A 21251-nucleotide genomic window follows, 5' to 3' on the forward strand; every position below is an offset into this window, starting at 1 on the left:
CATGGCCAAGAGGCAATCTCAGCTCAGCCCCTTACCACCTTGCTTTCCCAGCTGCTGTCCAGGTATCCTGCATGGACACACACCACCACCATGTGTTGAGTGGATTTCGTCACTCAGTATTATCAAGGCTAATACTGGGGGCTTGAGAGACTTGTGAAACTTATTTTTTTAAATAGTAATGAAGTGCTAGAGAGTTCTTATATCTCTAAGACTGTACCCAAACTTGGGAGGTCCACCAGAATTGTATGTGGCAAGGTCCAAGAACCAAATTTTCCCCTGAATGCTTTAGGAATATTAGACTCAAAAAAATCACATTTATAAAAAAAAATCATGTTTATTGAGCACTTGCTATGTACCTGACATTGAACTAAGTATTGAAGAAAGGAGTCTGAATCATGGCTCACTGCTTCCAGTGAATGGAGTCACAGGAGAGATTTACTGCATATATTAAAAACAGGCACATTCATTTAAATAGTTTTGTGCCAAACTGGATTTGGGATGATTTAGGTCTTAACCAATTGCTTTGACATCCTGTGGATTTATCAAAAAGGGTGTTATTCTCCATCCTGGCAGACGTTTCATTGTTGAAGTTCTTCAGAACTCCTACAAGTGGCCATTGGGTTCATGAGTGCATTGGTTCACCTTTTTTATTATTTGCTGGAGTGAATGGCAATTCCTTGTCCTTAGCCATCTTGTGTTAAGTATACCCAGATGGCTCTTCCTCCTCTCTTGATAAGGTAGGCAGATTTATCCTGCCCCACAGTAGCTCTTTCAACTACACTGTGTCCATCTATGTGGCAGTTAAAGGTGACCCTAAGTCCCTCACAAAGTCACCTCTAACTTGGGCAGCTCCTAGACCCAAACCAGAGCAACTGAGAAGTGTAGGGAAGTGCTTCTGTGAAGCTCATCTCCAGACATGAGGCAGTTTTCTGTTTCCCAAAAAACAGGAACACGGACTGTGAGGCCACAACACTAACAGCGTTTCTCATCTGCTCTACTGGAACATGAAGCCTCTCGGACAACCTTAGCTGTACGGCTGTCTAAAGGACACCGACGAAGCCCAGACTGGAATACATGTAACAACTCTACCTCCCCTCACCAATGGCGCAAATGCCTCCTCCAGGTCAACTACAGTTCAATTAAAAATTAAAAATAAAGCAAACAAAAATGTGCTCTCTCGCGTCAGTGAGGACCAGCCACTTAGCAAACACACAGGAACAGCAAGCACCGGGGGAATCCAGCTGTCCTGGGCACCTTATACTCACAAGCGAAAACCGTCTAAGAGGCCTCCTCCCAAAACCCCAATTGTTCAGGAGCCATATTTTCCACATTTCTCATTTCTCCTATAACAATGTGAGTTATGATACTACAATTCCGTCACAATTTAATTAAAGGCGTGGGGAGAAGTTAAATTGTATCTCTTTATTGATAACATGCATATCAGATGCCTCTTTTATCCAAACAGGAAAACAAAAATAATACTTCATAATAACTCACCAGAAAACATGAAAACATTAATGAGCTCTATTAATGGAAGACAACACACTTAAATTAAGCTCATACTATGGTAAAAAAAACAAACAAACAAACAACAACAACAACAACAAAAAAAAAAACCAGAGTGTAGCATCATCCATCCCCTGACACTCTCCAATTAATCATTTTAGCTTCCAGTCACATTGTCAAAAGCACAATGTGAAGTGCTTTTGTCAAGAGAAATTGTCATCTAAATCAATCTGTGTCTGGAGGAGGTTAGTCTCGCACGACGTCCATGTGTCCCATGCCCGCTCGCCTTTCTGCCTGCAGATGTTCTCCAGGAACCTAGAGAAATAACTTTCACACAGGCCAAAGTGAGTCTGCATCTTCGTGGGCCACGTGTCCGTTTGGACAGGACAGGGTACCCCGGGGCTGCCTGGCACGCCCTCTTCAGACCCACTCAGACTTTCTGGATCTGGAGTTGGCGAGCCCGTCGGGGGGCTGTAGCTGACCCGATGGATAGCGCCGGCCCAGCCTGCTCCGAGACACTAAAAGATGCTCCTCTGACCTTGTGGGACCCTCGACCCTGGGGTCCTGGGAGGCCTCCGCCTGTGCCCTACTCCCGGGCTCTTTGCAAGCCGCGGCCAGCTTCTCACTGGCAGAGGACAGCACCTCGCTCTCATCTTCATCCGGAAGCCCCATCCGCCCCGACACAGCGGACTTCCCACTGGGGCTGTCGGCACCCTCTGCTCCAGTCCACAGGCCGGGGTGGATGGGCGCCCCCTCCTCCACCCACGCACCGTTGCCGGCCATCGGACCTGACTTAGCGGCCAGGCTCCGGGACAGCGGGCGGCCGCCGGTGTGGCCCAGGGGATCCTTGGCGGGGCCCCCGCGCCTGCTCGTCCTCCCACGAACGCTGCAGAGGAGGTCAGCCACACTGAGCAGCAGAGAGAGCGCACTGACCGCCCACATGAAAAGCATCATAATGGACTTCTCCGTGGGCCGGGAGACGTAACAGTCCACCACGCTGGTGCAGGGAGCGTGGGTGCAAGAGAATCTCTTGGGGACCAAGAATCCAAAGAGGAGGTAATTCGAGGCACCAAAAGCTGCCTCGGTCAGCACCCGAAGGAAGAGGTGGACGATGTAGCTGGAGGAAAAATCCGGCACTGTCAGGTGGTAGGGCTCCCTGCAGGGCGGAGGGCGGTGCCTGTCCCCAGGGCTCTGGTCACAGGGCTCAGGGTGGGTGGAACCGCCATCTGGCCCACAGAGTCCACGGGCGGCGAGCACGGCCCCTCTGTGGAGTACGTAGACACTGAAAACGGCAGAAGGGAGGAGGACAGACACGCTCTGGATCAGCCAGAACCGCAGGTGCGACACGGGGGAGAAGATGTCGTAGCAAACATTGGCACATCCCGGCTGCAGAGTGTTACACACAAACCTCTCCTGCTCATCCTGGTAGACGGGGGAGCCTGCCAAGATGATCACCACCATCCTCAGCAGTACCATGAAGATAAGCCAGATCTTCCCTAGAAAGGAGGAAGCAGGAAGGCACCATCACCAGCATACAAACATATTCCCTTCCAACAACAGTTTTGAAGTATTTACAGGGGTGAGACTGGAGAATTGAGAAGTCAATAAGCACGTATTTTAGTCCCGGCAACAGGGGCTAGTTAGCTCATCTGCCAAGTATTTCCAGAGGCAGTGCAATGTGTCAGACGCTGTGCGGAACTAGTTGTTTGTCAAATGCTTTGAGACTGACAGATTTAAAGAAGCATTAGAGTCAAAGATGTTTGATCTGACTCCACTAGTTCAGACTTCTGGTAATGTCTCCTGGACTGAAAGTTCTAGAAAGAAAGTTGAGCTAAGCAAATTAATGATATAAATAAGATCTTACTCTCTGCAGATAATAAGCTTTCTAAAGAATGTTAGCACATTTGTGTAACTATGTGTAGCAAATACAAGCTACTGATTACAGTTCAGTCATCTTTATTTTGGTCCAGAAGATCTTTATTTAATGGTTGCTTTATGGTCCTTGAAATCAGATTTCCTTAATGACATTCAACTTTTCAGATTTTTCAATGATTCAGAATTTATTTTCCTCTATTACAGTTATTATGAAATAATGATGTTCCTCTTTCTTCAATTTATCGTGAATAAATTAGATTAACCTAGGAAGTCAAAATAACATCAAAGTCCTATTTCCATGTTACAGGTTAACTCTTTTGGAACATGGCCAAGGCTCAGTTAAAATAATCTGTAAATATTTTGTGACACAATACAGTAAACATCATCTGACATCAGAAAAAAACTCTATCTTAAATAAAGGCAGTTAAGCTCAAAGAATAGCATTATGTGATCAAGTCATTGACTCAAATTTATAAGACCAAGTTGATTTTGTTTAAATTCTACAAAATAATGAGTAAGAAAAATTTCAACCACATCATAGGCTTATTGTAATCCTTTTCTCAAGTTTTTTTTAAATGTTTTATTGTATTATTTTGATAGACCAAGAAAGTAAGAGAGCACAAGCAGGGGGAGCGGCAGGCAGAAGGAGAAGCAGACTCTCCATTGGGCCGGGAGCCTGATGTGGAGCTCGATCCTAGGACCCCGGGATTGTGACCAGAGCTCAAGCAACTGAGCCACACAGGTGCCCCTTCTCAAGTCTTTTTTCTAAGATATCCATACTTCTCTAAAAATTTGACACATCTGCCTCAAACTCAGAAATATATATTACTTTCTTTTTAAAGAATAAACTAAAATTTGGATTTGGCTGAAACTGCACAAGGGAAATAACTAATCCTTGCAAGTTAAGCTTCAAGGAAAAAGATGCACAAGAAGGAAGTATAATCAAGGCATTGATTTCTCTTTAATTTTTACTGCATTATTCCTTCTCCTGATCAGGTAGTCAGAGAAAAGTTATTCAAAGATACTCCTTCCACTTGCTTTGCTTTGGGTTCAGCCCCAAGTATCAGTGAGAAAGCCCCCAGGAGAGAACATACACATCCAAGACTTCCTTAAATGATGGCGGAACTGGGGAGCCATAAAAGAAAGCTTGAGTACACAGCTCCCTTTCTTCCAGCAACAAACAGGCCAGGCAAAGTGATGAAAACAAAAATACAAGAGCTTTGGAACTGTTTCCTTACACTCACCCACAATGGTCATGTTGCAGTTGACGGTGATAAGAAGGAATCCCAGCAGATCCAGACGTTCCATCTTTCCTGAGTATTGCAGACCCAAGGCTGCTGGAGACGTTGGAAGGCTGTATTCTCCAAGAAGGTAGCAAATCTTTGCAGGAATAAATGTATCTTCTCTACAAAAGACTTAAAGGTGAGAGCTGCAGATATAAATGGAAAGCTTCGAGCTCATTGGGAGGTCAGTTTTCTGTCTCCGAACTGAGGCGGCTCTGAGCTGTTTGCCTCTGAGGCAAAGCATTCTTGACAACTGCAGTGACCAGAAGACAGCAGGAGTCATCTCTCATTGTAGGCTATTCTTACCCTCTTGAGACATTCCAGGCCTGTGGCAGTGCTCACATGTCTTTACCGGGAGAGCCAGATGCTTCAGGATATAATAGAAGTGACTACATTTAACCCAAGAAAGAAAAAGTTCTGTCAACCAGCCAAGGAATCTTCTCTACTAAAAAGATGTTTCCTCCTTGCAAATATTTCTACAACCACTTCACTTATTAAAAAAAAGCACTGAAATGTTCATGTTTTGTCTTCTCTATGAAGCACAGACTTCCTGTATCATGAATGAAAGCATAAATCTGCATCTTAGACATGTGTCCCAACTTTAGGCTGTGCCTCCGTTATTCTCTAGCTATTTCCTGTCTAGGTGAGTGACAAGAGCTTCCCTGGGGAAGTCACTGAATCTCTCCATATATTCTCACCTTGCATGAGGGAGAATCATGCTGTTCCAGTCCAGGCTTGTGAGAGGCAGACACAAAATGATGATGTTGAGAGCTCCTGGCATGGAGTGAGTGTATAACAACTCAAATCAGTGGAATTTCGATCCCTAACTGGTCCCCCAGACCTTCATAGATTGCATCTTCCTTTTGTATCTCTCAGCCCCATCTAGCCCAGGGCCGCTCCCATTGAATCAGCTTAATAAATGTCCATTAAATTTGTAATAAAGTATCACTGCCTGGCCCTGCTGACATCAATCACAGTTGCATCAAAATCCTCTCGTGGCTGTCACCTTTATATCTAGGAAGAACCCATCCTGCAAGGCTGGGGATCTATCATCAGGGTGGAAATTGTGAACTTTAAAAGGAATGATTTCAATTTTCCATGAAAGCTATTCTTTTATTCCCATCTTTTCTTCATTTCTGATCTATTCTTGACTTTGGTAATATCCCTAAAAAGATTCCCAGAAGAGGAGTACAACAAAGGTCCTTTCATCTTTATTCACATGACACGTTTCCATCCACAGAAAACATTTTGACCCCCTTGAAAGGCACAGTAGTTTTGCTATATTTTAGTCAAATGCTTCAACATGAACAATGAAATTTAGAGAAATAGTGGTTAAGTAAAAAAATATTGAAATAGCCATATGGTTCAAGTATAAAATAAGGGAAAATATCTTTCCTACTTAATAGACTGTTCATGATACTGGTTTAAAATTTGAAATATCAGGAAAGCGATTTCTGAATTTTGCTGTGTGATTATAAATAGTCCATTCTGAACATGGAATAAAAGGGAATTTCGTGACCTAGAGTAAATTGCTACAGCTTTTCATGCCTGTTTTCTCATCAGTAAAGTAGAAAAAATGTGTCTTCTGCATATACAGAGTGGCTGTGATATGAAAATGAGATTTAGACATGAAAATGATTTTAAAATATAATGAATTACATGTGCATCTCAGGGTCTACTCCTCTGGGCTCCCATTCTTGGTCTATCCCTTTGCTCCCACAGCATCTTCTGAACCAGTAATACTGCCTGTTCTCTCTTCACCTTAATCTATTTTGCTCTTGCTTCTCTAAGTCCATACCATCTCCATTCCTTGCCTTTTTTCCTACTAAAGGGTATTTTTGCTCTGCCTGGAGATTTAAATCCCAGCAGCTGCAAGAAGATGTGAACAAAAGAGAAGGAGGATGTGACTGTAGCATCAAACATATGGCTCTCTATATAATTAGCCCAGCCCCCCATCCCAGCCTCCATGGCCCCCCAGACCTGGCACCCATGGCCTGTGTGGTTGCTGGTGGATATGGATGGCATGTTGGCCAACTTCAAGGCCAGCCTCCTATGGGGTTTCTCCTGCAGCCTCCTAGGGGAGCCACAGGTGGCACTGGAAATGCAACTTGGATTCCCTCAACTAAGAGCAGTACTGAGCCCTTTGGCTTGAGCCAGCAGACAATGTGGCAAGTGTCTGAAGCCCAAGGCTTTTTCCTAGACTTGGAGTCAATCCCTGAAGCCTTGGAAGTCATGTAGGAGATGAACAACATGTTGGACACTGAAGTCTTCATCTGCAACAGCCCTCTGATGAATTATGAATTGGATGAGAAGTACCACTGGGTGGAGAATCAGCTAGGGCCTCGGTCTGAGAGTGAGATATCCTGATGAGGGACAAGAGTGTGGTCTTGGGGGACCTGATCATTGGTAACAAAGAAACCATTCAAAGCCAAGAGGAAACCCTAATCTGGGAGCACATCTTGCTCGCCTGCTGCCATACCAGGATCTGGCCCTGCCCCCCCACAAGGAGACAGTTGCTATCCTGGAGTAACAGTTGGAGGCAGATCATAGACAGCAAGCAAGGGGACAGGGGAATGGTAGCTGAAGGAAAGGAAGGAAGGTTGGCAGGCAACCCCAGCAGAGCTGAATGACAGGGCAGTGTCATAGTGGTAGCCCCCAGCACCGTGGAGCAGGGAGACATAGTAACCTCCATTCTCACAAGTCAGCCACCTGGAACCTCACAAGATGGCTGGCAAGGATACATGGTGGGAAATTCACTCAGGAACCTTTTTAATAAAACACTTTGGCTCAAAAAAAAAAAAAAATTCCCAGAATCAATAGGAAGGTTTCTATTTGTGTGGCTGTACTGTGAAGAGACGCTTTGGGGCGTACTGTGTTCAATTCAATGGAAAAGAAATCCAGTGGGAGTCAGGGACATGGATATGGCTGAACTGCACAAGAAGGCATCCTGGGATTTGTCCACAAATGAACTGAAGAAAAAGGAAAGAGAACAGCAGAACCATATGCTATCCAGCCTTGGCTTACCTTCCTCCTGCTTAATGACATTGCCAATTATTTAGGCCTGTTTTACTATCTATAAATTAGAGATGATACTTGGTTTTTAGAGTTGTTGAGAAGTAGTTAGTTTAAATGAGGTTCTAGCACATTATTTGGCCTATAGGAGGCTCTCAATAAATAACTACAGTCATTTCTCATTATTCATGGTATTTGCATTGCATAAAGTTGCCACAAACACTGAATTAGAGATTGCTGGGGACTCCTAGGGGAAACACGGAATTGGTCTGGTCACATTTTAGTCAGTCAATCAATACATAATCTTGTTTTATGTGTGCTTCTGTTAAAACATATCCTATTTAACATGTATGTGTTTTATATATATTTAATATAGTGGGCTCATATAGGCTCACAGCCTATAGTGCTATAACTCATGCCTGAATGAAAATCAATATGTGTTTTCTCTGTGAGGCACATCACAGGCTTCTTGCCCTCGGGAACATTAGCATGTCAGCACTGTTTTGGGGGTATTTTAAACAGCACAATTACCAACAAAAAACACAAAAGTCTGAGGGCACCTGGGTGGCTCAGTTAGTTGAGCATCTGCATTTGGGTCAGGTCATGATCTCAGGGTCCTGGGATGGAGCCCCATGTCAGGCTCCCTGCTCAGCTGGAAGACTGATTCTCCCTCTCCCTCTGTCTGCTGCTCCCCCTGCAGTGCTCTCTGGCTGTCAAATAAACAAATATATATATACACACTTTTTATATAATATATATTAAATATATATATTTTTATACATATATATGTATATTTTTAAAAATATGTTTTTTAAAAGGGCACAAAAATTTGAAAAACACAGAACTAAGTAGACCTACTCCCAACCCCAAAGGCTTGTTTACAGTTCCTGAAACAAGAAGGCAGCTCATCAACATCTTCCACCTCAGCTGGGAACGCTTGGGTTGATTGAAAAAGTCTGCAGTACTCTGTGCATGTCCACAAATACCATGACAGCCCGCAGGTAGAGATTCTGGGTTTACAAAAACAGCTGGCAGTTAGGCAAATTTGCAAATACAGAGTCCATGAATAATGCGGATTGACTTTAATAGGGACTTACTAGAGGTAAGAGAAACAGAAGCTGATATAAGCATAGATTCAGGGAGGGCGGAGTTATGATAGTGGAGGGAGGAGTCAAGACAGACCCCACCCACTCCCAGTCCTACTTCAGTCAGAACACTTCCACGTCTCCCTTCATTATATTTGTTAAGGAATGTGCCTCTAAAAAGAGATTCTAGGAATGTGGACTATGTGAAAATAAGGATGGAAGGCAGCCTAATATCAACGTTTAGAACACAAGTTCTGAAGCCTGATGAGCTAGATGAATGTTCTAGTTTCTTGACCATGTGACCTTGGGGAGTTTCTTTCCTCGGTTTCCTCAACTGTAAAAGCACATTATCTAAGCCCTACCCTGGAATGATCGTGAAGAACTGATGAGAGAATACCTGAATCACAGAGAACAACGTTCAGCCAATGATATGTACTCCAACTATTGGTCCTTCATCTTATCACCCCAAGAGTGAGGTGCAAGTGAAGGTGGGGGTCTCACAGTGGCTTCTTCTCCTGATGATGGGTGCCCCAGGACCCTGAGCAGCCAGCCCAGAACCCTGGCATGGCAGGAGGAGGCTCAAACTGACAAATGGTTACTAGGGAAATAGAATTCGTCTTCTGGAAGGTTTGGAAATGATGGCATCTGTTTTGTTTTGCTGCGCACATGTGCGTGCGTGTGTGTGTGTGTGTGTGTGTGTGTGTTTAAGGAATAGATTGTCTAATTTGGGAAATGAAGGTTTTCATCATTTCAGGATTTAGATGACTTTCAGGATTGGATAGAAAGCAAAGGTTCAGCACCAGCACAATAGACTAATCATGCCAGCAGTCACATTTCATGTGCATGTGTAAATCCAGTAACAATTTATTATAACCACTTACTTTTCTGGCAACATAAGCCTAGGTAATCTAGGGTGAACCAGCTCTGTGCAGACCTTCTACCACCCAAACCCACACACCCACACACTTTCCCACACTAATTAACAACCTAGGCAACAAGAGATCCCAAAGAAAGGTACAAGGTGGAAATTTTCTTCTGCTGAGGAATTTTCTTTCCCTATGGTCTAAGAGCTGCCATTCTTAGACTGTATTTTCAACTCCAATTCAACTCAACTTCATGGCTTTTAGAAACCAAGGCAGATGTCTTCTCTCTACCAAGCTGACATTGACAGTGTCCCATGGAATTTGTTTTTGTAGAACTTAGACTGGTTCTTATAAGCAGAGAGGTATGACTTGTCTCACAAATGAGGAAAAATATTTCAGGTCAGATTTTATTTGTGAAGAAAGTGAAAGTCTCCATCATAAGCTTGCTTTATGTTCACAGGTCTTTATGTTAGCCCTTTGAGGGCTGAGTGCTGTGGTTTAAATATTTGTGTCCCCCAAAATTCATATGTTGAAATCCTAACCCCCAAGATGATAGTATTAGGAGCGGATACAGCAAAAAGAATGGCCTTCTCTGAGCCAGAAGCTTTCCCTAACTAGACACCAAATTTGCCAGCACCTTGATCTTGGACTTCAGCCTCCACAACTGTGAGAAAAAAATTTATATTGTTATAAGTTACGTAGTCTATGGTATTATTTGTTATAGCTGCCCAAATGAACCAACACATTGTGATGTCAGCTAAATCAAATCCCATAGATTTTCTCCCCCTCCAGGCAGGAAGGAGTCATCCTGTCTTCATTACTGCCCTTTGAACTTACTGATGGCTTTCAAAACATTGTTGATAGTGTGATAAACACAGGTAACTCAATAACTATTTACTGAGCACCGGCTTTGTCTAAGGCACTATCCTAGGCATTGAGGAAATGACAGAGAATGAAACAGATAGACATTTCTGCCCTCTGACCTTGTTGAACTTACATTCAAGTGGAAAGAACTGACAAAAAAACAAAATCAATATCTTTGGCAAAATGAATTATTAATCAGATGGTGATAAATGCTAAGGAGAAGAATCATGCAGAGAAGGAAGTAGAGGATGTCAGGGTTTAGAGGGGTGACAGCCTCCTTAAGAAGAGCCCATCTAAACAGAGACTGAAGCAGGTAAAGGACGAACACATGGATATCCTGATCCACAAGACCTTCTGGATTGACTCCTATTCTTTCTACTCTTCATGGGCTTACACTGTAGAGCACATTTTGAGAGTTTCTAAATGTCAAAAAACCCTTTATAGGGCATGCATATGGACCATATTACCTAGTGCAATCTCCCAGGAACATCATTCACCAGCTCAGTCTCAGGTTGAAGCACTAGAGCCACCCTACAGAGCAGGGACCAGGCACAGAGCCAAACTGTTTCCGGTTGTCCACCCCATTTCCTCATATGGCCACCACAGGTGTCCAGCAGGGTCTGTACTCACCACAGATAGGCCTATTCCTTTCACTGGTGTCATTGTGTGCTTGTTTTCAGGTAGAGTCAAATCAGTTAAAAAATTATTCATCAAGGGCACCTGGGTGGCTCAGTGGGTTAAGCCTCTGCCTTCGGCTCAGGTCATGATCTCAGGGTCCTGGGATCGAGCCCAATGTGGGCTCTCTGCTCAGCTGGGAGCCTGCTTCCCCCTCTTTCTCTGCCTGCCTCTCTTCCTACTGGTGATCTCTCTCTCTCTGTCAAATAAATAAATAAAATCTTTTTAAAAAATTATTCATCAAAGCAGTTGCTAGTAGACAAAGGAAAGAGATGGCGGACTTTGAGGTTAGTATGGCTGGATGCAGTCCTGGTCCCATGCACTTACCATTGTTTGGCCTTGAACAAATATCAACTTACCTGAGGTTGTTTTGTTATCTTCAAAAGGGAGATGATGATACCTACTTCATGGAGTTGAGGATTCATTCATTTCAAATGTACTGAGCACCCACTAAGAACTCAGCCAAGTTTTGGGAATGCAGTCAAGCAAAAGCCAATGGGCTCTAGCCTGTGGCTGAAAGATAATTTTAAGATACAATACATGAGGAGTTCTCAGGAGGCTCAGTCAGTTAAGCATCTGCCTTTGGCTCAGGTCATGATCCCGGGGTCGGGGGATCAAGACCTGCATTGGGCTCCCTGCTCAGCAGGAAGGGTGCTTATCCCTCTCTCTATCCAGTTCCCCCTGCTTGTGCCCTCTCGCTGTCTCTCTGTCAAATAAATAAACTCTTTAAAAAAATAAAATTCAATAAGTCAACACTTACAGTAAAGTGTGAGGGATAGAGCATAAGGAAAGTACGGGCTGCTGCTTTATGGGAACATGTGAAGGAGCACTTGCTCACAGGACCGCTAGAGAGGATTCTTCCCAGGAGAATCTAGTCTCCTAGCATCTGAGGGCAAGGTATGAGGCAGGCACCAAATTCCTTCCTGATGTCAAGATTTGCCTTTATTATTTTGGAAAAGGGAGTGGAAAGTTGAAAAATAAAAGTGATACTGTTAGCAACTCTAAGTAAAGATCTCATCAACTTCACTGATCTGAGGAGTCACTGATCAGACCCAAAGAGGCAAATCTTTGGCCTCAACAAAGAGCTAATTAGACTTAAGCTAGTTAACTCTGTGTTCAGTCTAGAAAGAAAGAAAAAAATTACAATTGCATCAAATGTCTCTGCACAAATTCTTCAGAAATAGTAAGATGATATTAATCTCCCACATATTTCATTCAGTGAGAATTTTCAGAACTGCGTTATGTGGGAAAATAGGAGACTGTCAGTTCAGCTCCATTCTGGACATCACCTAGAGAGTTTCACCTCAAACTCACATGTCTAACCAAACATGCTGCTCTTTTTCCTATGTTCTCTCTCTAGGTGAATGACACAAAGATGCGCCACACCCAAGGCAAAATCACAGCATTCAACTTGCTTTAAACACTTCTTTAAAAATTTCATTGCTTAATGCACTTTAAGATCTCCCCATTGCCTCCAGGATGTTAAGCAGAGCTCACCAAGCCCTGCGAGACCTGGTCTCCCATCTCCCCAGCCCAGCATTCTCCCCACCCAAAGACCTGAATTTCTTGCAGCTCCCCTGACCTGTGTGACCTCAGAGACCTGCCACGGCTGTTTCCTACATATAGGGCACCTTATCTTCCCTCTGGCTGGCTTCCAGAGACTTCCTTCTCCTTCACCCAAGACCAGGTTAGGTGTCCTCACTCGGGCTCACATAGTATCCTGTGCTTATGCCCGTGTTGTGCAACCCTGGGCAGTATCAATTGTGTATGGCCCCTGACCAGCCTCTGCCTCACCACCTCAGCCCCCTCGAGATCACAACTAGACTCCAGTTCTCCTCACTGTTCTGCAATCTTCCTTTACACTTATTGCTTCTCACCTGAGCATCAGTTCAACTTAGCAATCAAGGGTAGAAAGAATACAATAGACAAATACGGATTTGAATCTTAGACGCATCACATACTCTGGGTCTTATTTCCTCCATTGTAAAACAGGGATCATAATGGCACCTACCTCTTAGGTTGTTAAGAGAATTAAACAAGATACAACATATATGCGCCTGGCACAGTGGAAACATTCAATAAATAGTAGCTAGAATTAAGGTCACTTTATTTTGTATCTCCTATGTCTTTAACCTCATTCTTTTTTCCTTTTCTTTTCTTTTTTTTTTTTCTTAATAAAGGACTGGCCTTTTTATGGTGAACCAGCTAGAGGGGTTCTTTCCTTTTGTTCAATGAACAGGGCAGTCACAGCACAGCAGCAGCACTTTGAACACTTCCTGACTCAATTTTCCTTGGAATTGGATGTTTGTCATCAACGATTTTCCCCCAACTTTTCTGTGTGGAAGGAAGGGAGGAAGACACTGGGTGGCTGTGATGTTATGTGAGCTCAGTGTTTGATGAATAAAGAATACAGCAGTCCATGTCCCCCACCCCCCACTCTGTGTTTCTCTCTGTCTGTTCTCTACCATGAAATACTAGAAGGGGGAATGAAGGAATTTGATCTATTTTAAAACTCACAACTGTTAAATGCTAACCCTCCAAATATTCACAACCTCTTTGATTTGCAACGAGTGATTAGCCTGTTTGTTACAAATGAAGGATATATTCAGAAGCCCTAGACAGTGGTGTCTCAAAGAGCAGGCGACAATTTGTCTCTGAGCCAATATCCTACCCTGCACACCAGCAATTTGAGAGACGGGATCTCCTCAGGCAGTCTTTTTAACTCAAGTTTTCTCTTAAGGAACAAAATGAAAAGAAGGTAGGGAGTACCCATTTCATTTGCTGCGAGGCAGTTGGTACAGCCAGGACCTCCACAGAAACTAGCCATGCAATTACGAAGCTCCATTTCCATATGAAAGCAAAGACAAACAACAAAGAAGAAAAATTAAGTGTGAGGAAAATGGACAAGGGTTTAAAATAGAGTGACTGGGTGATAATGCGGAGTTGGATCAGGAAGCGTCAACCGTCACTTTTATATCTAAGAGTGTGATTTAAGAGTAGGGGACAGCTCAGAGAAAAACAACAACAACAACAACAACACTGTGTCCTTCCCATGAGCCAGGACTGACCAGGCCAGTGTACACACAGTCCTTTATTTTTTTTAAGATTGAAATTCCAATTAGTTAAAATACAGTGAAATATTAGTTTCAGGTGTACAAAATACTAAGTCAGCATCCCATGCAACACCTAGTGCTCATGACAATAAGTGCCCTCCTTAATCCCCAACACCTGTTTAACACACAGATCACCTCACCTCTGATAACCCTCAGTTTATTCTCTATAGTTAAGAGTCTGTTTCTTGGTTTGCCTCTCTTATCTTTTTTCCCCTTTGCCCATTTGTTTTGTTTCTTAAATTCCATGCATGAATGAAATCACAGGGTGTTTGTCTTTCTCTGACTTATTTCACTTAGCTTAATACTCTCTAGCTCCATCCACGTTGTTGCAAATTACAAATTTCATTCTTTTTTGTGGCTGAGTGATATTCTAGTGTGTGTGTGTGTGTGTGTGTGTGTGTATACTTCTTTATCCATTCATCAGTTGATGGACATCTGGATTCTTTCCATAATTTGGCTGTTATAAATAATGTTCTAAATCCAATGTAAAGGATACATTGGGGTGCAGGTATCCTTTTGAATTAATATTTTCGTTTCCTTCAGGTAAATAACCAGTAGTGCAACTGCTGTTTTATAGGGTAGCTCTGTTTTTAACTTTTAACTTTTTGAGGAACCTCCATACTGTTCTCCAGAATGGCTGCACCAGTTTGCATTCCCACCAACAGTGCAACAGGTTTCCCCTTTCTCCACATCATCACCAAAGGTGGTGTTTCCTGTGTTGTTGAGTTCGGCCATTTTGGAAGGTGTGAGATGATATCTCATTGTAGCTTTGACTCACACATTCCTTTATTTGATGGCTCAAGTTTAGGTAGAAGAACAGGAACTTAAACCCAGGGCCTGACATCAAAGCTTTTCACCCAGTACCCCTGTAAGAGAAGTATGGCCTCAGCTGTAAGGGAGCTACAAGAGAAACCTGGAGGAGTTTTAAAATTTTCTTTTGTATTGTTGTTTTCTTCTCTGAAGAAGGATGGAGAGCTTATTCGGTGCTTCTAAAGAAGAGCGAGGGTTTCATTCAACAATAATAATACCATCTACTCTGTGCCAGACACTGTGTCCAGATAAGGACATAGGTGAATAAGACAGTCCTTTGCATCAAGGAGTGTGAGGCAGACAAGTACAATTCTAACAGTAAGAACAGTAACCAGCTTTCCAGATTCCAGAAGATCTAAGACATGGTCATGTTAGAGTAATGAATAAGGCCTATAACAGAGGTATAAGGTGAGCATTGAGGAGAGAACTAGTATTTGTAGTCTGTGTGTTTTGTGTGTGTGTGTGTGTGTGTGTGTGTGCGTGCGCACATGTGCACACACGTGTGTGTACATAGCCATGTTATAGATGAAGAAAATAAGTCTCCTTGATGTTTCCTGACAGTCTATGACCACACAGGTTATAGTGGCAAAGCTGGGATTCTTTCCCAACCAATTTGACTCCAAAGTCCATAGTCTTTCCATGTTACAAAGAGATAGGAGCAACCAGGAAACCTGGGGAAAGCTTCGTAGAGAAGGTCACATTTCCAGGCAACACCAGATGAGGCTTATCTTTTGGGCAGCTCCTTTCTGGAACCAGCTAATATCTATAGCAGGTTTGTTGGTAAGCTACTTTGATCTTTTTTTGGAAAGAAGTGGCACAAATAAATTCAGTCATTCATTAAGAGGCAACAAAGAGCTCTTCCTGTTAGCTGAGTTTGGATTTATGGATAAGCTCTTTTAGGGATAATCCATTCTAATCCCAACACTACCCCCAGGCAGTTCTCTTGGGAAATATGACTGAATTTTCAAAGATTAAATTGTGTATATAAAGTGGATTTTTAAAAATTATTTTTCCCAAGGAGTGGCTCCTTTCTCTTCTTAAGTGGGACTGGTTTAATTAACTATAATGAGTGTGAATCACCCTGAAAAACCAATCTTTTTTTCTTTTTTTCAAAAGTATTCTCCTAATGTGAGTGCACTGAGGGCTCACGACTTGCTTCTAACGGGTAGAAAGCAAGGTAAAGGGCCTGCAGCAGCTCATTGCTAGATTTATTTGGACCCTAAAGTAGATCTCCGTCTTAAGTAATATTAACAATGATCCTCTATCAGGTTCCCAATTCTGAGGGTTCTAGCTGAACCTAGAAGTAAGGGTCAAGTAGTAACTTGGGCATAGCAGGGATGACTAAGTAGTTACTACAATGTTTTTAAGACAAGGAATTAATACCTAAAGATGGAAAATAGCCAACAAGAGCTAATGATGTATTTGATTCAAAAATTGAAAGACAGAAGCTTAGGGAAAAAATACATGAGACATATCTTTTAATCTTTTAATTGCTGTGTGTGTGTGTGTTCTGTATTTCAGCCTTATTGTGAGCTCCTTGAGGTCAAAGTCAAATCTGTTAAACTGTTTTTCTGTCCCCCTAATAATGCCCTAGGATAGTTTACTCAGTAAATCCATGGTGGTAAAGACAACCTTGAGTAGCCATGTAGTATTTCACTTTTCAATTTAAAACAGCAGCTATAGGGCACTTGGGTGGCTCAGTTGGTTAAACGACTGCCTTTGGCTCAGATCATGATCCTAGAGTCCTGGGATCAAGTCCCACATCAGGCTCTCTGCTTGGCAGGGAGTCTGCTTCTCCCTCTGACCCTCCCCTTTCTCATGCTCTCTCTCCCTCTCATCATCTCTCTCACTCTCTCAAATAAATAAATAAATCTTTAAAACAGCAGCTATGGAGGTCGTTTCTTGATTGACTAGTTTATGTAATGTGAAGTTTTGTTACTGGATGCATACCCATTAGTATTTTTACATCTTATTGATGAATTGACCCTTTTATCATTATGAAATGTCCCTCTGGATCTCTAGTAACGTTCCTAGTCCTGAAGTATATTTTTCTGATGTTTATATAATCATTTTCTTCATTATTTTTGTTCTTTTTTAAATTCTTGAGTTTATTTAATTGGTCTTATAGTCCTTGTCTGCTAATTCCATCATCTGGATCTATTATTTCTGAGTCTATTAATATTGACTGATTTTTTCTCCTCATTGTGGGTCACATTTTCCTGTTTCTTCACATGTCTAGTTATTTTTACTGAATGCAGGACATTATGTGTATTACATTGTTGAATGCTGGGTTTTATTTTTCTTCAAAAAGTGTTGAATTGATTTGATAGGCAGTTACGTTGTTTGATTATTAGCTTGATCTTCCTGAGGCTTGTTTTGAGCTTTGTTAAAGTGGACCCCATTTGGCCCTTTTAAGGGTATTTCATTTCTAAACTCTTTATTGACCCTTCCAGTTATTTAACAAGCTATCTTCAGTTCGGCTGGCCAGAACCTAAATGTCTCCCTACTCTAGATGAGGTCTAGGAATTGTTCAGCTTAAAGCTTCCATTTCCTGACCATCTAGAGTTTTGCTCTTTGCATTTGCAGCTTAGTATTCAGCCAGAGACTCGAGGGAACTTCTCTGCACATTTGTGGAGTTCTATATAGCTCTCTTTTCTCTGGTATCTTAGCCTATACTCTCTGACTGTGTCAGTCTTCCCAAACTCTAAACTCTGTCTTCTCAACCCAATGACACCTCCATGCTCTGCTTGGGTTTTCCCTGGGCCCAGTCTAAAAACTGCCTTCAGATAAAAATCTGAAACAATTATAGGGTTTACTTCATTTCTCCCCCTAAAGTCAGGAATTGCAGTCCTTTGCTGGCTATTTTCAATAACTGAAAACTTTTGCTTCACATATTTCATCCAGCATTTTTATTTACAGTGGGAGGTCTACTCCAATATCATTTATTCTGTCATGACTATGGACAGAAACCTGCTTAATGATCTATGTCAACCTTGACCCAATATCCCTTTACTCTGGGGGCAGGATTTTTCTCCCCTCAATCTTTAATTTATCCTTGCTATATAGAGATATGTATTTGCTGCCAGGATTCTGCAAGTAACTTGATCTGAAGTATCCTAACCAGGCCGTGAAAATGATAGGTAAACCTGGCTATCATCACATGTGGAGGAGACTGAGTACCCAAAAGAAAGAAAAATGAAAAGCAAGAAAATGGAAGAAAAGAAAGGGCAAAGGAAAGAGGTGGGGAAGAGAGAAGATCACATAAGAAGAGTGGGTAAGGAAAAGAACAAAAACTGTAAATCTTGAGGAAGTTTTTTCAGAAGAATAACAGTTCTGCCTACAGCTGGGGTGCTATGAGCATGGAGGCACAGATGAGAAAAAGGAGACAAAATATTTCTGTTTCAGTCATTGCATTTCCTTCCTTTTGCAAGGAAGGACATATTGATGATAAGAAATCCTTATAATAAGACAATGAAAAGTGATAATGATACTGGAATATTTTAAGAATTTTTCCCCATTATTAAATTAAGACAATGGATTTTGGCAATGGAGTGAAGGTGGGTATTGAGTGCTGGAGATGACAATGAATAAATATTCTACCTGTGCCATCCTGTGCCAGATAACCCAGCTAACACACTTTCGTTCCTTTCAGCTTCCACAGCAAAATGGCTTACTACGTGCAGTCTATGACGTCAGTAAATAATCCATCCTGGAAGGCAACAGGTGTTGAGTTCTTACTTCTTACTTGTATTTCTAGTTTATTACTTATATTCTAGACTTAGCTCTTTAGAAACAAAGCCCATACTGTTGCCATGGTTGCCAGAGAGTTATTGAAGCTAAGGGTATTTTTTTTGTGACAAAAGACAAATGATTGGAAATAACATGTTGATGTTGCGTTGTTTTTCTGTCTCTGTGGGAAAAAAATTCTATGATTCAACAAAAATCCTCAGCCGGACTAAATGGACTGAACAGGCTGGGAATTGCAGGGGATTTCCTAGAAGTGTTTTCGGCCATTTCTCATGGACAACCAAAATTTAAGAGTAGTTGCTTCTTGTTTCTCCCTCTTTTGCTAACTTGGAACACTGAGACAGACCAGAAACTGAAGATGTGAAAAAACGTCTCAAAGTACAGCTTTTTTAAAATGGCCATCAGGAGCAATTTAAGTGTCCGTGGATAGTATGTGCATAGAGGAAACATCAGCTATGTGGATGTTTCCTCTACTTGGAGCTGAGAGGAGAAAAACCTAAAGGATGATTTCAAGCAAAAATTTATTTTGGCCATCGACATGAGAGTTCGCTGAGTTTTTCTGCCTCGTCCACCACTCTCTCTACTACAAGTGAGGGTAGATCAGAAGGAGGTGGAACTCGTTGATTCTAAACTAAGGAAGGGACAATTAGCAGATGTGGGACAGGAATGCATTTCCTGATCCACACTCTCAAAACAAGTATTTAAGAGAGCAGGGGTATGCTTGTGCCTCCCAGTCGATGGTGCCCTTAACGTGTCTGTGACAAGAAGAACCCTAACTAAAAATGATATTTGGATGTCAGGGAACCAGAGCACACAGCAGCTGCAGTGTGGCTGGCCTCAGTCCTCTTAGGGGTGCTGTTTGTTGACTGCCATTCTAAAGTCTCAGCTGGATAGGGGGCCGGTTCAGACGACCTTGGCAATGGCAGCAGCAGCAACTGACAATGGATGAAAGGGGACGGGTGTTATCTTCAGACGGGGAAGAGAACATGACTCGTGCCATTTAAGTATTTAAAATCTCATGAGAGAGAGCAGCACACATTCCCAGGCAGCAGTGGTAGAGCAGGTAAAAGACCTCAGACATCCTTGGCTCATCTGAAGGAATTCTTCAGACGTAAAAGAGTAAAAAATGAGGTTAAGAAAATTGTTAAGGGCTGAATTGCCTTTCTCCAAAAATTCGTATGTTGAAGTCCTAACCCCCAATGCCTCAGGATGTGACTGAATTTGGAGACAGAACCTTTAAAGAGGCAATTAAGTTAATGAGGCCATTGGGATGGGCCTTAATCCATCCAACTGGTGCACTTAAAAAGAGATTAGGATATACACCTGGGATGCAGGAGCACAGAGACCACAGGATGACACAGGCGGAAGGCAGCCATCCACAGGCCAAGGAGACAGGCCTTAGGAGAAACCAACTCTACCTACACTTGGATCTTGGATTTCTAGCCTCCAGTACTGTGACGAAATTGATTTCTGTTTTGTAAGTCACTCAGCCTACAGTACTTCGTTCTGGTAGCCTGGTAGCCCTTGCTCTAGCCTACCTTTGTTCAAGGTAGCCCTTGCAAACGGATACGGAAGGTAAAGGAATTTGTCCAAGTTCGCAGAAGAATTTGGAGTCAGAGCTCCGAGTCTTCCAGAACTGCAACATTTGACCACAGAGCACACATGTATCTAACAGAGGAGTCACTCAAACTTTAGGAGGGTTTTTTTCTGTATAGTTCTCTGAAGCCGTAGAGGCCCATGAGGGGAAAACGTGTGCAATCCCAATGCTACTTACGGTGATGGTGAGAAGCCTACCTCCGGAAGCTCACGTGAGAAGCAGAGCTGGTGGCACAGCAAGCACTCTGAAGCTGATGTCTTGGGGCACAGGTGCTGGGGTTGGGGGCGCGTGAGTGACAGAGCCGGAGAGAGTGTCGTGAAGGGGGGTGGTGGTGGCAATGGGCTGAGGTAAGCTGCAGGACCTCTAGCCCCTTCCCAGCTGGTTCTAGCCTGTTCTGGGCGGTAAATGCCCTGGCTACCACCACCAAACACTCCCAGCTTATGGGTAAATGCCTCCTGGGCTCCTATGGTGCCTGAGAGCTTAGATCAGGGCTATTTTTGAATGGCTGTGCACTAAGAACAAGTCAATAACTCCGGTTTAACTGCGAGCTGCTTCAAGGCCAAGTCCCTAAATCTTCAGGTCCTCTTCTAATATTAAATGTCCCTGGGGCACTCTCTCTCTCCTGTCCATTTGGTCAGAGTTCTGCACACCTCATCTTTTCTTCAGGCTTCCCACTAGCACGGTTTGCCTGTTTTTAGCCTTGTTCACGGAACCGAGTCATTTCCCTTGAAGTCAAGTTGGTTAATGTGTTTTCACGCAGTAACTATCTTCCGTGAAATGCCTCTTCCGGCTTTCCCATACCCCTCGCTGTACCTTATGTC

At 42.8% G+C, this 21251-nt stretch overlaps 1 protein-coding gene and 1 pseudogene across 1 annotated transcript; one reads left to right on the plus strand and one right to left on the minus strand.

Annotated features, from left to right (window-relative positions):
• Nucleotides 1-1353: 1353 nt before the first annotated feature.
• On the minus strand, nt 1354-4689 carry GJD4 (gap junction protein delta 4). Its single transcript, XM_046013213.1, has 2 exons — nt 4626-4689; nt 1354-3002 (listed from the first exon to the last, which is right to left on the minus strand). The coding sequence occupies exons 1-2, from the start codon at nt 4687-4689 to the stop codon at nt 1927-1929; spliced, it is 1140 nt and encodes a 379-aa protein (XP_045869169.1). The 3' UTR covers nt 1354-1926.
• A 1941-nt stretch (nt 4690-6630) lies between these two features.
• Nucleotides 6631-7294, plus strand: LOC123946481 (annotated as a pseudogene).
• Nucleotides 7295-21251: the final 13957 nt, after the last annotated feature.

This window comes from Meles meles, chromosome 7, assembly GCF_922984935.1.
Source record: "Meles meles chromosome 7, mMelMel3.1 paternal haplotype, whole genome shotgun sequence".
NCBI lineage: Eukaryota > Metazoa > Chordata > Mammalia > Carnivora > Mustelidae > Meles > Meles meles.